Below are 16860 nucleotides of genomic sequence, written 5' to 3' on the forward strand. Positions count from 1 at the left end.
ATTTTGTCTTTGCATCCACTTGGTACAATCCAATGGAATTTCAATATCACCTTTCATTGTTATGTTGATGATACCATATCTACTTGTCCATTTAACCTGGTGATGTGTTCTTTACTGCACAACTCTGAATTCTGGTCTATCTGTGAGCCAAAGATGGATGTTCATGAACCTTCGTAACCCTTTGAGGACCGCAAGCATCTTGAGGGTAATTTTCAGATACAAGTCCAATTTTGTTCGTTTCACTATAATAATCACGAATATGAATTGAAATTCAAGAGTATTCATGATGAAAAATACAAGTTTTGCTCATCAACAAATAAGAATTATCATGGAAATGACAAAAGCACTTACACAGTGTTACATGCAATGTCTGCCAATGTACAAACAAAACAATCTAAATTTGCAGGGAAAATATCAGAGATACAACACTTTAAAGTTTAGGGAAATATGTTTCCCTTGGTTCTTAAAGGGTTAAAATCAATGCTGATAATTATTACATATTTATTATTAGCTGTCCATCTCCTTAAGAAAAGATTGACTCAAGCTCAGATTGTGATACTTGGGAATCATCACCTGACTTTCGCCTTTACCTCGATCACCTGACCTGATTATGTGATTCCACAGTTTTAAATTTGTGTCATTATGGATCCAACTCTTGCTTATATTCCACATTTTGCTAAAATCTGTGATTCAATTTTCTTCAATATAGGCATTATTGGTCAAATACCCTCTTATGTATAAATTTGAGGAAAACTGAAACTTTGGTTAATGCTTTAAAAAAGTGCTTTAATGACTCATCAGCAAGTAAGCGTACCTGCTTTTTCTCTCAAGCCCTCACTGCTCATTCAGAATATGGCTGTAAGGCTCGTAAATTTTATCTTTTCACTCCAATCCTCAAAAATCTTCACTTTCCTGTATCTCTATTTCTCAATAGCAAATTAATGGGTAAATTATAAAATGTTGGTTATGACCTTTAAAGGCAAACATAAATTGGTTCCTATCTATACTCGTGACCAAATAATATTTTAAACTCCTGCAAGAAAATTGAAATCAAACAATGGGAATCACCTCATAGTTGTTTATATGAGGTTGAAGACTTGGTGATCAAGCATTCTTCAAATATATTCAACTGTGGAATGCGATGACTTAAAATTCAGTCTCATAAATTATGATTTTCATGTTTCATAAACTTTCATCCTTTTTACCATTGCTTTGATTAGAAGATCAAGATATGTTACTTGGGAAAGAACAGATCATATAAGTGAGATTTGAAGAGCAATAGATGGCAGTGGGATATTAATTTGCAAGAATAAAGTTGTATTACTTTTTCCAAAGCCTCAATTTTGTTTTCCAGAAGGAAAAATAAAATAAGATACCATTAAGCAGTAAATGCAACTTCCATTAAATTCTCACTAATTTATATGGAGGCAGCAACATCTTGCCAATGTGGGATTCTGAGTTGCTGCAAAAGAAATATGCATGTCATATGCTTTTCACAGCCAATCAGGGATCTGCAAATAGGGATAGATACAAGGTGGAGAGGAAAATTATCGTGATGGTCCTTCTCGGGGGACAAGACTAAGATGTGAGGTTTACCTGGGTTAAAGATCAAGTTTAGGTGTAAAAACTAGAAAATAGAATTTAACGTGAATGTGTTGATGGATATGCCTCTGCCCCATTCGATGTCAATGCACCGTTACATTTTATCTCAATTAAAGAGCACAAGAAAAATTCACGAGAGAGAGAGAGAGAGAGAGAGAGAGAGAGAGAGAGAGAGAGAGAGAGAGAGAGAGAGAGAGAGAGAGAGAGAGAGAGAGAGAGAGAGAGAGCGAGAGAGACGCAGCAAGAGAGAGAGAGAGAGACGCAGAGAGATAGAGAGAGACGCAGCGAGAGAGAGAGAGAGAGAGAGAGAGACACAGAGACAGAGAGACAGAGACGCAGAGAGAGAGAGACGCAGAGAGAGAGAGACGCAGAGAGAGAGAGAGACGCAGAGAGAGAGAGAGACGCAGAGAGAGAGAGAGACGCAGAGAGAGAGAGAGACGCAGAGAGACAGAGACGCAGAGAGAAAGAGAGAGAGAGAGAGAGAGAGAGAGAGAGAGAGAGAGAGGGAGAGAGAGAGAGAGAGAGAGACGCAGAGAGAGAGAGAGACGCAGAGAGAGAGAGAGAGACGCACAGAGAGAGAGAGAGAGAGAGAGAGAGAGAGAGAGAGAGAGAGAGAGACGGAGAGAGAGAGAGAGACGGAGAGAGAGAGAGAGACGGAGAGAGAGAGAGAGAGACGGAGAGAGAGAGAGAGACGGAGACGGAGACGGAGACGGAGAGGGAGAGGGAGAGGGAGAGGGAGAGGGAGAGGGAGAGGGAGAGGGAGAGGGAGAGGGAGAGGGAGAGGGAGAGGGAGAGGGAGAGGGAGAGGGAGAGGGAGAGGGAGAGGGAGAGGGAGAGGGAGAGGGAGAGGGAGAGGGAGAGGGAGAGGGAGAGGGAGAGGGAGAGGGAGAGGGAGAGGGAGAGGGAGAGGGAGAGGGAGAGGGAGAGGGAGAGGGAGAGAGAGAGAGGGAGAGGGAGAGGGAGAGAGAGAGAGAGAGAGAGAGAGAGAGAGGGAGAGAGAGAGAGAGAGAGAGAGAGAGAGAGAGAGAGAGAGAGAGAGAGAGAGAGAGAGAGAGAGATAAGTTGAAGAAAGGCAGCATCAGATGCTTCTAACTCAAACTGTTGTCTAAAAAATGATTTTGACAGGATAGATGACCCAGGGAACCCAAAAATAACAAGTTCATCTATGTATTACAGTTCATACCTGTGCCGACCTTGCTTGAAATCCCTTCAGTAGTTCACAAGTTACTGCGTTAACAAAATGGTTTTCAATGAAAGGGCACATGCCCTTTTACTTTTAATCTTTTAAACCCAAAATGTAATCAGTTCATCTTTGTATTACAGTTCATACTTTTACCAGGTTCAGTTGAAATTGCTTCACTGGTTCACAAGTTACGGTATCTTGGTAACAAAAAAAAAGATAGCGAACAGACGGACAGACAGACAGACACAGATAGACAACCTGAAAATGCCTTTGGCTTTCGGCTGTGAAGGCATAATTACATGGAAATTAACTGAGTTGCATTTCCTGCTTTTGGTTGTATCTTTTCATAATAAGGATATGAAGTAAAAGATAAATAAAAGACCAGATCGAGTAATTCTCATAAATAATAAATTGTTTTATTTTTCTTCAATATAGTGATACCTCGCTTATGTGAAGGATGTGTTCCTGGAAAAGAGCGCCAATTGAAAATGAGAAAAAAGGTCATTATACCATTGTTTATATGGGGATGCGTTTCGACACTTGTTTCTTACATATGAGCAGTATAGTTGTAACTTCATTGAGATATCGGTGACAGCGCTAACAGTAAATTAAAAAGAATATATCTTTTATGATGATAACATCAGAGAGTATTTGCAAAAACAATAAATATGGACAAGCATCAATAAAATAATAATTGCCATCACTCCTACTCTGCTCCTACACATCATACACTGTGAGAGATGAGGTGGGAGGATGCTCATCCAGCTGCAAAACAAAGGCAGAGTAAACAATTGATTGGCTCAGTGCATGTGCAAACAGCACAAACAATGGCGGTAGGGGCATTTACTGCACCAGCGCTGCGTGTTATGGATTTTCTTGGTTTTTATTTTTTCGTAAAAATTATCTCCAGGACAAAGAGCTCATTCATATAATGAATCAGCATTCTTCAGGGTCATGTTAAGCGAGGTATTACTGTACTCGTAAGCTTATATTGTTAATGTTGTAGGTTATGGAATATACCAAACTGAAAATAGGCATACAAAGAAAACATTTCATCACAGCAACACAGAACGTTTCAGTTTTATATGATTACTAGATGACCCGTGAACCGCTGAGTTCCCGTTGTGACAGCAGTTGATGAAAAAAATCATTTCAAGAAAAAAAAAAGATAGCTCCAGCGACCTATACCGCTGAGGTTGTTTGCATTGATCAAATACTCCCGAAGAGTACTTGATTGAATCGGGAATTGATTTTTTAATAATTCTTTTTGTTGCCCAAGTTGAACGAAACTTGATATTGCGCGTCAATATGAAAAAAAACCGGAGAAAAGAAAGTCGAAGAAATTATTGTGCGTAATCTTCGAAACACAATTATATTTATTAATGAACATGGAATTATTAGATCAAAATGGCGATGTTTATTTTATGCTTAAAAATGAATCGTTCTTTGTCTATACTAAATGTTTGAGATTTTAAAATAAATCATTTCAAGAAAAAAACCCCAAAAGATAGCTCCAGCGAACAATACCGCTGAGGTTGTTTGCATTGATCAAATTCTCCCGAAGAGTACTTGACTGAATCGGGAATTGATTTATTAATAATTTTTTTCGTTGCCCGATTTTAACGAAACTTGATACTGCACACCGCAGGAGAATGGTGAATAAGGTTGGCCAAAAATGTTTGCGCTATCGTGTACCGTTTTGGCTGTATTTCGGGAAGATACATACATACATATATACAAGATGAGAGTTTTAGTATTATATAGATTGTTCAGTACACTTGAAAATTATTGAATTTGATTGTAAGGCTGAATATCTGCCTTATGCTTGTGAGTGAGCTATGACTTTCAGAATGCCCCTGCGAACTGTTCCAGTATATTAGATAGATGTCAAGGAGAGAGAGAGAGAGTTCATGATAACATACATGTGTTCTTGACAGGACAGATTTCACAAGGTAATCCCCAAGCACGCCCCTTTGAGCAGCAACAAGCAGAACGTGAGATGCCAATGCCGATTTCCACCGAACAGCTCAATGTGCCATCACCACGTCCCTCGTACTCCACAAAGCAGGGTCCTGCTCGGAAATCTGTGTTGCAAAGCAGAACGTGTGTTTAACAATCATTATCTTTGATAATAAGTAAATTAAAAAATAGGAACATCAACGAGATTAGGTAGAAGTAAAAGAATGAAGCAGGAGCAGGTTGGCAGGGAAAGCACAGGGTAGTTGACATTGAGTGAAGCAGAATGCGATGTGAAATTAAACCACAAGATGTAATGATTACATCACTAGAAGTAATGATACATACCAATGCATCCTTGCCCTGAAAGGGTCTTCATGTAGTTGGGGTGGCATTTACATGTATAACTTCCCTGTGAGTTTGTACATATCCCATTGAAGCAGAGATTGGGGTCAGCACATTCATCTTTGTCTGCAGGTAACATATAACATGTAATTTTTTTAAATGTTCGTCACCATGTCAATCCTGAAAGTCTGTCATACAGCAATTAAGTTATGTTTTTTAACTCCTTCATGTTCTTCCTAAGCGAATGAAGAATGCGGCAAAATGCGTGACAAACCTGTACAATTTCCTCCTGTTTCATCTGTTTCATACCCAGGGTCACAAACACAGCGGAACATGCCGGGAAGGTTTTCACATCTTCCAAAAACGCAAATGTTATCAAACATACATTCGTCGATGTCTGAAACAAAAAGGGAACATACATTCATATATTGTATTTAGAACTCAAGCAAAGGTACAGCCACCATAGCAACACACTTGGATAAATTATGATTGCATTATGGAGAAGGCTCCAGAATAATTCTAATAAATCCATTTCGTTATGGTAGTTCCACACCTGCAATCTAAAAATAATTGCACAAAAGTTGATTGGTGTAAAATTGATCACAGGTGTGCTTCTCATTTTTGAGACATAAAAATGACCTACCTTTACAAGATTTTCCATCAAGGGTGGGCAAGAATCCCATGTCACATTCACATTTGTATCCACCCTCATCATTCAAACACTGTCCATTTTCACATAAATGGACATTCTCCGCACATTCGTCGATGTCTGCAATATAAGCAAATATATCATGCTTCACACAAGATGCCTGCAACTCTTATTATTATTATTATTATTATTATTAACTGTATTATTATTGAACTCTCAATGATACATACAGTAATTGCTCAGTTAATGTTGACAATTACTGTTGGCCTTTATTTTAAGGCATATTTTCATAAAATTTCATCAAAAAACAATCATATTTTTGCAATTATCTGATTAAAATCCATCTTCAAAACGATTATTTCCAACGAGTCAACAGTAACCACTTCAACGGGAACTGGTACACTTTATCATCTTCAAAAATGAAAGAAAATGTTCCACCAATAAAGGAGAAGGAGATTTCCACCAACGGTACTGCAGCATAGCAAACCAATTGTTCAAATTTGCATAAAAGCACCAAAATTGGTACACATGTAGAATAATGTATTCCGAACAATTCTAGATATGGAGCCACCCGAGATTGTGCCTTGGTCAGCTTTGGCATTGGCTGACTTTGGCTGACCAAGGCATAATCTCGGGTGGCTCCATATCTAGAATTGTTCGGAATACATTATTCTACATGTGTACCAATTTTGGTGCTTTTATGCAAATTTGAACAATTGATCTGAAATATCAGACTACGCTGCTGAACTACAATGAATGATAGGGAATGTGAAAGTTTAATAATTTTCAAAACCTTAAAACACTTGAAATAAAAATATATAATTATGCACAAACATGGGGCCGGCAGGATGACCAAGAGGTACGCACACTTGCCTCTCAGCTGTCTAGCCTGAGTTTGCATCTCAACCCGACTATAAACTGCCATCTCAATGTTTCACAGGCAGGGTGATTCATCAATGTGTGTCTCGTCCCTCAGATAGACGTTAAGCTGAGTGCTCCATCTGCCAGCATTAGTCGGTGAATGTTGAAGATCCCACGGTGTCCTTTGCGGAGATTAGGATAGCGATAGCCAACACTCTGAACAGATGACAAATTCCTGCCCCATCCTTAACCAAACTTCAAGCCTGGCCAGCCAGTTCGTGAAAGACTTGAGCCAAGCTTTCTCCGGCCAACCCAACAAGAACTTGGGCCGTTAAAGAAGAAGACGAATTATGCACAAACATATGTTGTAAATAATTATAAAATGAATATCAACTGAAAAAATAACCATGTAACAGTTACATATCGTTACCCTCAAAACAAAAGTGTCTAAGCTTCATCAACGAATAAAATGACAGGCACTTTTGTTATGAGGGTGACGATATAGAAACATAGTTAAGCCTGAAGGGCACTCAGTAGAGCGCATAACCTTGCCACATCATGCCTGATCCACGATGACATATCGTGCCCAACACAATTCTGAAACATCAAGCCATATATCGTTTTTGGCCTCATCTATCAATGGTGAAGAATAACTTTGAAAATTTAATAATTCTCGTATCCAGATCCGGTTTCGGATATTCACCAAACTCGAACCAATTAGTCCTTGTCAGAAACCCAACCTGTCCACCAAGTTTCATCCGAATCCATCCACAACTTTTTGAGATATTGTGGTATATATTGGTTTCGCCTGATCTCTCAATTGTGAAGAATCACTGAAAAAAATTATCGGATCCAGATCCGGATTTGGATCTTCACCCAAATCTAATCAGTTCGTCCTTGTCACACACACAACCTGCCCACCAAGTTTCATCCAAATCCGTCGACAATTTTTTTGAGATATCCTGCACACAGACAGACAAACAGACAAACAGACAAACAGACAGGTGTGAAAACATAACCTCCTTCACCTTCGGCTGTGGAGGTAAACGATTGGTATGTTTGGTGGATAACTCACCAATACAGCTCTGCCCATCCCCTGCGAATCCCTCTCGGCAGGCGCATGTAAATGAGCCAGGCATGTTGACACACATGGCTGAGTTGATACAGCCATGTGTGTCATTGGCACATTCATCAATATCTGCAAGAAAGAGCCAGAATGAGAAATTCTAACTTTTTGTCATGCGTTATTACTGATAATTCATAATTATCGTTCATGGTGCAACTTTTTAATGGTAAACCAAACATTACCAACCAATTCTCATTCACAGTTTCATGGATTGACTTTACCCCAGGTTTCCATTAGTTTCATCAATAAGCATGTTTTTGATTATGCTTCATTGTTTCCAACTTCTGCTTCCTGTTTGTCATGTTCCGAACAAGCATCTTACCAAGGCACTGCACACCACTGCCTGTGTAGCCTTCAATGCATGTGCATTTGAACATGCCCTGCACGTTTGAGCAGGTAGCGTGTACGTCACAATTGTGTGCTCCGATCTCACACTCATCCACATCTGCCAAGAGAACACAAAAGCAGGCATAAAGATCGCTTGCCAATAAACAAGCTGAAGAGCAGGTGGATATAATATGCATTGCATGTTTAGTTTGGGGAAATAAATTGACAACAGAGCTCAAGGCATGCTTCGAAAATATGGCAACTGCATTAAAGAGGGAAGAGAGGTGGAATGTGGAATTAGAGTACACACAAAGATAATAATCTGAAGAAATAGAGCACAGAAAATTTTGCTTGTTTAGGGTTCACAAAGACTAAACAATATACCATATAAAGAAGAAAGTGATTTTGCAAACTGAGCTGGCATTTCACCTGTATTGATTAATCATCCAAAAGTAAACACGAAAAAGAACAATCAGAGATTGCAGACCCTTGCCAGGACTTGTTTTGTGTGGTGTTTGTGTACTGGTGTGTTATGCAATTAATGAAATGTAACTAAAACTGCCACTTTGTAACTGCTGGCAGTGATGACCGGGTGCCAAGACATATTGCTTTGATACAACCCTGCTTTGATTGGGCACCTGACCCTGATCCATGATGTTTATTATGATTCAATTGAATATAAAATTGGATAAAAATCAATTAAATTCAAATCAAATGGTAGACCAAATAGGTACAGTCCTGCATTGGAGTCATCAGAAGGAACCCAAACAAGCAAAAAAGCAAAGATGAAGTCATCAGAAGGAACCTGGATAGGATTCACAATTCAGCTGCTACTCCTCTACCCACACTCACACAGGCACAGCCAAGTGAGTTAAATTCAAAAAATAAAAATAATCCCAAAAAATCAAAAAGAACCAAGATCAAATAAATTAAATAAATCTGGCTGCCAGGCGTTGCGTACAATCAAGTTGAAATTAAAAAAATGTAATATCAATCACAGCTAGATCATAATTGTGAAGTTTCACGTCGCTTGAATAAGCGATTCAAAAGAAGGAATTTTTTTTTAAGATTTTTGCTCAATCCAATATGGCTGCCAGAGTGTGCCATCAATAATTATTCGTGAATACCCTGGTATCCCCAAGGCTTGGGGAACATTTGTGTGAAGTTTTCCCTTGATCTGTCCAGCTGTTCTGGAGAAGATTTTTTTTATTGGTTTTCAGGGTAAATCCAATATGGCTGCCAAACCATGTGACTTATGTCATATGTGTGAACCTTTTGCTCCTCATGGTTAGGAGGTCATAGGAGTAAAATTTCACCTCGATGTGTTCAGCCACTTCAGAGAAGATGATTTTTGAAGGTATAAAAAAACAAAAAAATATGGCTACCAAATCACGTGATCGATGATGTCATCAAATTTTTTTCTGTGGACTATTGTATCCCTAGATGACAATCACCAATATTCATACTGATCAGATGCAGGGTTCTACATGTGCAACTATGATGTCATAACGAAGGCACCTATGACATCATAAAAATCAGCCTTTTTCCCCATGAGGAGTACTTGCCGTGTGCCAAGTTTCAATTTTTTCCTTAGTGTGGTTTCAGAGATACAGAAGTCCAAATTTTTCCTGTTTTTTTTGGCATGGCTGCTACATCACGTGACCTATGATGTCATAATTATCAATACTACATTCCACATTATAGTATCGCTCCAATGGTGAGTCATCGCTCCAATGGTGAAATTGGAGTCATTTGGAGTCATCGCTCCAATGGTGAAAATTATGTCCCAATATGACAAGTGGTTGCGGAGAAAAAGACCAAGGTTTTGTGCAGACAAACAGAGAGACACAGACAGACAAACAAATGAAAAATCACACATAGAGTGACATTTGGCAAAACAGCACAAAGTAGAATGGCACTCGGTCAAGCGAATACCTCTGCCAGGTTGAACAGTTCACGTTTTGTATCCCACTGATGGGCTGGATTCAAACAAAAATATAATCCGCTTGTTTTCTTGTCACATCACCAACTCATCCACTTTGTTTTGTCATAACTCTTCCACAACTTTTTGGCATATAACGATGTGTGTGTGTGTGTATACATATATATATATATATATATATATATATATATATATATATATATATATATATATATATATATATATACACATATGTATATATATATATATATATATATATACACATATGTATATATATATATATATATATATATATATATATATATATATATATATATATATATATATATATATATATATACATATATACACACATATATATATAGAAATGTATATATATATATATATATATATATATATATATATATATATATATATATATATATATACATACATACATATAGATACAGATATACATATACTTTTTGTCCCGATCTAGTAATTTTAGAAATGAGGCCTGTGTTGACCTTTTGACCTTTAAATTCATTGGTGGTTGAATTCATTGACCAGATGTGCAAATCCTGTTTAAATCTCAAGTTAATCATATGTAAATTGAGGATTTTAGAAAGTGATCTGAAGTTGTTGACCTTTGGCCTATTTTGACCTTTTGGCATGTGCTGACCTCAAAAATAATTATTGGTTGTATTCAGTGAGATGTGAAAATCCTGTTCAAATTTCAAGTCAATCGGATCAAAATTGACAATTTTAGATATTTGGCCTATGTTGAACTGTTGGTCTATGTTGAACTTTTGACCTATGTTGACCTCAAAAATAATAGGTGTTAATTTCAGTGACCTGATTTGTAAATCATTTTCAAATTTTAAGTAAATTGGATTAAAATTGAGGATTTTAGAAATTTGGCCTACATTGAACTTTTGGTCTATGTTGAAATTTTGGTCTATGGTGACCTCAAAAATAATAGGTGGTTGAATTCATTGACCTGATTTGTAAATCATTTTCAAATTTTAAGTAAATTGGATGAAAATTGAGAATTTTAGAAAATTTGGCCCAAATTGGCCTTTTGGCCTATTTTGACCTTTTGGCCTATATTTACCTCAAAATTAATAGGTTGTTGAATTCAATGATCTAATATGCAAATGCTCCTGAAATTTCAAGTTAATTGGATTAAAATTGAAGCTTTTAGAAATTAGGCCTACGTTGACCTTTTTGTAAATGGTGACCTCAAAAATAATAGGCGGTTGAATTCAGTGACCTGATATGTAAATTATTTTCAAGTTTCAAGTCAATCGGATGAAAATTGTGGATTTTAGAAAATTTGGCCCAAATTGGCCTTTTGGCCTATTTTGACCTTTTGGCCTATGTTTACCTCAAAATTAATAGGTTATTGAACTCAGTGACCTAATATGCAAATGCTCTTCAAATTTCAAGTTAATTGGATTAAAATTGAGGATTTTAGAAATTAGTCCTATGTTGACATTTTTGTCAATGGTGACCTCAAAAATAATAGGTGGCTGAATTCAGTGACCTGATATGTAAATTCTTATCAAGTTTCAAGTCAATCGGATGAAAATTGAGGATTTTAGAAAATTTGGCCTATTTTGACCTTTTGGCCAATGCTTACTTCAAAATGAATAGGTGGTTGAATTCAGCGACCTGATATGCAAATGCTCTTCAAATTTCAAGTTAATTGGATTAAAATAGAGGATTTTAGAAATTCAGCCTCTGTTGACCTTTTGGTCGATGTTGACTTTTTGGCCGATGTTGATCTCAAAAATAATTAGTGCATGAATTCAGAGACCTGATGTGCAAATGGTCTTCAAATTTCAAGTCAATCAGATGAAAATTGTGGATTTTAGAAAATTTGACCCAATTTTGCCCAAATTGGCCTTTTGGAATATGTTGATATCAAAATTAATGTGGTTGAATTCAGTGACCTGATATGCAAATGCTCTTCACATTTCACATCGATCGGATGAAAATTGAGGATTTTAGAAAATTTGGCCTAATGTGGCCAAATTAGCCTTTTGGCTGATGTTAATCTCAAAAATATTTGGTGTATGAATTCAATGACTATAAATGCAAATGCTCTTCAAATTTCAAGTTAATTGGATTAAAATTGAGGATTTTAGAAAAATTTGGCCCAATGTGGCCAAATTGGCCTTTTGGCCAATGTTGATCTCAAAAATATTTGGTGTATGAATTCATTGAATTGATATGCAAATGCTCTTCAAATTTCAAGTTAATTTGATTAAAAGTAAGGGTTTTAGAAATTTGGCCTATGTTGACTTTTTGGCCAATGGTAATATCAAAAATAATAGGTGGTTGAATCCAGTGAAATGATATGTAGATGATTTTCACATTTCAAGTCAATCGGATGAAAATTGAGGATTTTAGAAATTCGACCTATTGGCCGATGGTGACCTCAAAAATAATCAGTGGTTGAATTCAGCGACCTGATGTGCAAATTGTCTTCAAATTTCAAGTCAATCGGATGAAAATTGACAATTTTAGAAACAATTTAATAATTTGGCCTACGTTGGGTTGACCTTATGGCTTATGTTGACCTTTTGACCGAAGATAACGTCAAAAGTAGTAAGTGGTTAAATTCATTGACCTGACATGCAAGTTCTGTTCAAATTTCAAGTCAATCCACTGAAATTTGAGGATTTTATTAAATTTGGCTCAAATTGGCCTATTGGCTTATGTAGACCTTTTTTGGTCGACCAAATTTTACGAAACTTCAGTGCTGGACCATCGCAGGTTCAGTGTCATTAATCTCCGAAAATTTTAGAGCAGTTGGTTGAGCGGTTTGGGCTGGAGGCGAGCAAACATACTGTTGTGGTTACCAGATTCGCAAACCACCATTCAGGTCCCTTAGGTGAGGTATCTCGGTAAGTGCATGTGTAGTTAGGCCCAAACCCGTTGTCTAGTGGGAATACATGTCATTTATACGTGCTGCGACTCTTCAGGATAGCCGTTTTTCTTTTACTATCTTTATTTTGGACCAACCGCCATGATCACAACCACAACATCAACCACCAACCACAACACCGCTTCACCACAACCGCCACGACCTTTACCGTCACAACTCGCCACCATCGCATCACCGTCATCTCGCGCCACTCATGGGCACCGATGCTGGACTCGTGTAGGGCGCACGTTGAACAGCGTGTACAAAATCACGGATTTTCTGCTTCAAAAACGGATCCAAAACGACACACGCCCACTTTTTGCCGTCCAATCGGTGAGCGAGGGGCGACTGGCCTGCCCCCAGGGCGATCGATATATGCAAATTTGTGGATCAAAAAGCCTTCACGCCCACTTTTTCTCGGGCCAATGGGGAGCGAGTTGAAAGGTCAAAGGGAGGGGGTCAAAGGCGAAGTTACGGGGGGATAAAAGGACGGTGTTCGTCAGTCAAAGGAGTAGTAAGAGTCGCAAACGAGAACGAAAGAAGTCTGGAGCCCGAAGCCTGCAGTGGCTGGAGAAGCTGAAGAGAGTCGGACGAGGGGGTGCTCGCGTCGGTGCCAGGAGCTGCACGCCCGAGGGAGGCCGGCAGCGCGACCTGGCCGAGGTGGAGACGCACACCAGGGATAATAAAGATCCTCTATACCCCGAGCATCAGCAACCCCCTCCTGTTTCCCCCCGCGCTGAGATAGTGCGACCAAGGGGGCCCCGTTCCCACCCCCAGCCAGGCACTGTCCACGAGGCCCGCGGGTTGCGGGGCCATCGCCGCTCCGCGTCTCATCACCAGACGGGTAGGCCCGACCAGGTCTCGGCCCCAGGCCTACCTCATTCTTGAGGGTATTTCTTTTCCTTGGTTTTGGGTATGTGTTGTCGGCGCCGTCTGTGAAGTAGAATTGTATAAGTGTTGCCGTGTGCTCGGTAGTCGGTATTAGCTCTGCACTGTGTTTTCACTTTTATGTTTGCTTTTTGTGTAAATGGAATTGTGTTTTCTTTTTGTGTGCATTTGGTGGAATTGTATTTGTGTGCTTTCCGTTCGTCGCGAATAAATGTGCTTTATTGTTGAACTGTTCTCCCGCTTCGCTTCGTCTTTTCCTCCATTGAATCCCCATCTTGCTTCACGTAAAGGGTTGGTAGTGGGCTGAGTACGCCCGATAATTAATCGAACCGTCGAGGTCGACGATAACACCGCCGGTTATTCTGATAGTACGGAACGGGTCGCTATGGCCCGTGTCCGAAAGTCGACCTGCGGCGAGGTGCGATCGCCCGGTCTACCCTCCGCGTGGGTACTTAGGTAGTTCGAATTTGGCGAGCAACCCTATCCCACGCGGGGGCTGATTGGCTCGATCGCGGTGAGACCGAAAGGTCCACCCGTGACTGGTTCCCGGCGTTAGTCCGAGAGGGTCACGACTGGATTGTCCGTCCGGTGGGCGACGTGCCGCGATTCGAGCATGCGTGGCCGTTCGCACGCCGGCGGGCGCGAAGACCGTAACACTGGTGTCAGGAGTGGGATACAAATTCACCGCCCTCGCGGCACTGGTATCGGAGAACAGGAAAACGGGCTCTCCTGTCTCCGGCTAAATTCACGGGAATCTGTCCAGGGGTGAGAGAAGCGACTCCCGATTCCTCTCCAAATTACGAGCGAGCAAATTAACCCTTCACGAGAAGCAAGATGGCGTCTCAAGGCGCAGCGGGAGCCGGGGGGTATTAGAAATGTATATGTGTAGTAATGTAGAATCCATGGTCCAGGATGGAATCCCCGAGCAGGAAATGTTGATTGTGCAGGAACACGGACTCGCCTAACTGAACCCAAGGCCCGAGGTGGGTGCGGCAGCGGCCGCGGTGTATGACACTCCCCCCCCTCTCCACCAAGACCCTTCCCCAACCCTTGCCGAAACGGCTCAGCTGCTGAGTGCATCCAACATGGGTCTAGCTATGCTAGCCATGCTGGCGGCAATGAACGAAAAGATGGATGCGAATACACAAAAATGGATGCAAACACAAATGAAATGAAAAACGAAATGAAAGGCATGAACGAGAAGATGGATACAAATACAAATGAAATGAAAACGAAATGAACAAGCAAATAAACGGAGTGGAAGCAGACATGATAGAAGAAATGTAAGAGCTGCGGGGTGAGACGGAGCACTTGGGCCGATGCCTGCAGGCGGGCATGAAGGCCGTGACCAGGGAGCTGGGAATGGCGACTTCACGTGTGGGAGCAAACGAGCTGGAAGGGGGTGCAACGAAGGACAGGCCCGCGGTGGAGGCGGGTGAAAAATAATTCGTGGAACGTGTTGGGCGAGGGTCGTGACGATGACCGAAAGGGAAAAATTAAATGGGAGACCAAACGTGTGAGACGAGACACGAGGTGACGACAACAGAAATAATAGTTGAGACAAGGAGGTAAAGGGTGAAGAGTTGGCAGAGACACGGGAGATGGGAACGATAGAGGGAAGACTACACGATGAAGACGTGGTAAGGACGCACGCACATACACGGAGGTAGTGGAGGACAATGGGGGTGAGCTCGCGGAGCGTGTAGGGACCCGGTGCAGCAGCGGGATGGCCTCCTCCAGAACGAGGGGAGGGAGTATGCCCTTGAGGCGAGTCACGACCAGGTGAGTTCGGTCGTGTTTTATGAGGCTGAGGGACGGGTGCTGTGGACGGGTGCACGGAGAGCTTGGGGGTATAGAGGCCCCGGAGACCCTTGTGGGGACCACGAATCCCCAGTGTGGTTGTCCCTGTGTGTGTGGTGCAAGGCGTGAGTGCGTCCCCGTGTGTGGAAGCGACCCCGTGTGTGAGTGGTGTGGTGGCGATGGTGCCGGAGTACGTGCTTCCCAGCACGCCGTGTGTGGATGAGGCACGGTGTGTGAGTGAGGCACCGCGGGTGAGTGCCCCCGCGTGTATGAGTGAGGCACGGTGTGTGGATGAGGCACAGCGGTTGAGTGCCCTCACGTGTGTGGGTGAGGCACCGCGGGTGAGTGCCTCGCGCGAGTGAATGGAGCACCACGTGTGAGTAGTATGGTTTGTGTGAGTAGTGAGGCACGCGTGAGTGAACGGCCGTGTGCAAGGTCGCTGTGTGCCAGGGAGACCGTGTGTGTGAGAGAGCGGTATGAGAGGGAGATGTCGGTTGGCATGCGGGAGCACGCAGCCGCGTCTCCCGGTGTGAGTTTAATGGTGTGGACTGTGTGCGTCGTAACACGCAGGTGTGCGTGGGTCGAATGGCGACGACGACGGCGACAGAGGAGAGAAAGCCGGGTAGCGGCTGTAGTTGTTTCGAGGACCGTGCCGGGCTCACCCAGCAGAGAGCACGCGGTTCGTGCTGTGCGACGCACGAGACCACCAAGTGCGCGCTTGCGAGAGTGGAGTCCCGGTCCGGAAACGCCAGCGCGGTGGATTTTAGTTTATCCCGCGGACGGACAAAGTTTAGGCAGGTAAATGGATCTGGACCGGACGGGTTCTCCACGCGATCGTGTGTGTTAAGCTCCAACGGGCAAAGCACATGTGTTCGCGTGGGAAACCCCTCGAGACGTGGGGCTTGTGTTTTTTTTATGCGCACGGTGACGTCATGGCTGCACGTGGGGTTGGAATCCGGCAGGAGGGGTATCTCTGCCGGATGGTCCCGTCCAAGGAGGGACGAGGAACACGTGCAGCTGCATGACGTCACGGACAGGTGCAAAGTGCGTGAGCTCTGAGTTGCCGCGCAGGTGCTGCGCATGAAAAAAAAAGGAAAAAGCAAGCCTCACTTTCGGGTGTACAGGATTCCTGGGAAAGGGGTGAAAGACCCCCTTACCCTGGGCACAGGATGGAAAACTAGTTAGGGGGAAGGGTTAGCTTAGTTAGACCGACTTCATGGGGCAGGGGTAAGTCCTCATGGGGTCCGTGGAATGGATTAGTTAGAGGGAT

General features: G+C 41.8%; 1 protein-coding gene across 1 annotated transcript in view; it reads right to left on the reverse strand.

Annotated features, from left to right (window-relative positions):
• LOC147015483 (fibrillin-2-like) overlaps positions 1-16860 on the reverse strand; it is a 269758-nt gene that overhangs the window by 106065 nt on the left and 146833 nt on the right. The window contains exons 31-36 of the mRNA XM_085850274.1: positions 8045-8167; positions 7672-7794; positions 5730-5855; positions 5361-5483; positions 5090-5212; positions 4708-4869 (exon numbers count right to left, since the gene is read on the reverse strand). Coding sequence (XP_085706400.1) covers positions 4708-4869; positions 5090-5212; positions 5361-5483; positions 5730-5855; positions 7672-7794; positions 8045-8167 — 780 coding nt within the window. The remainder of the gene's footprint in view (positions 1-4707; positions 4870-5089; positions 5213-5360; positions 5484-5729; positions 5856-7671; positions 7795-8044; positions 8168-16860) is intronic.

This window comes from Eptatretus burgeri, chromosome 12 (genome assembly GCF_056783735.1).
Source record: "Eptatretus burgeri isolate ZD-2024b chromosome 12, Ebu_testis_v1, whole genome shotgun sequence".
NCBI lineage: Eukaryota > Metazoa > Chordata > Myxini > Myxiniformes > Myxinidae > Eptatretus > Eptatretus burgeri.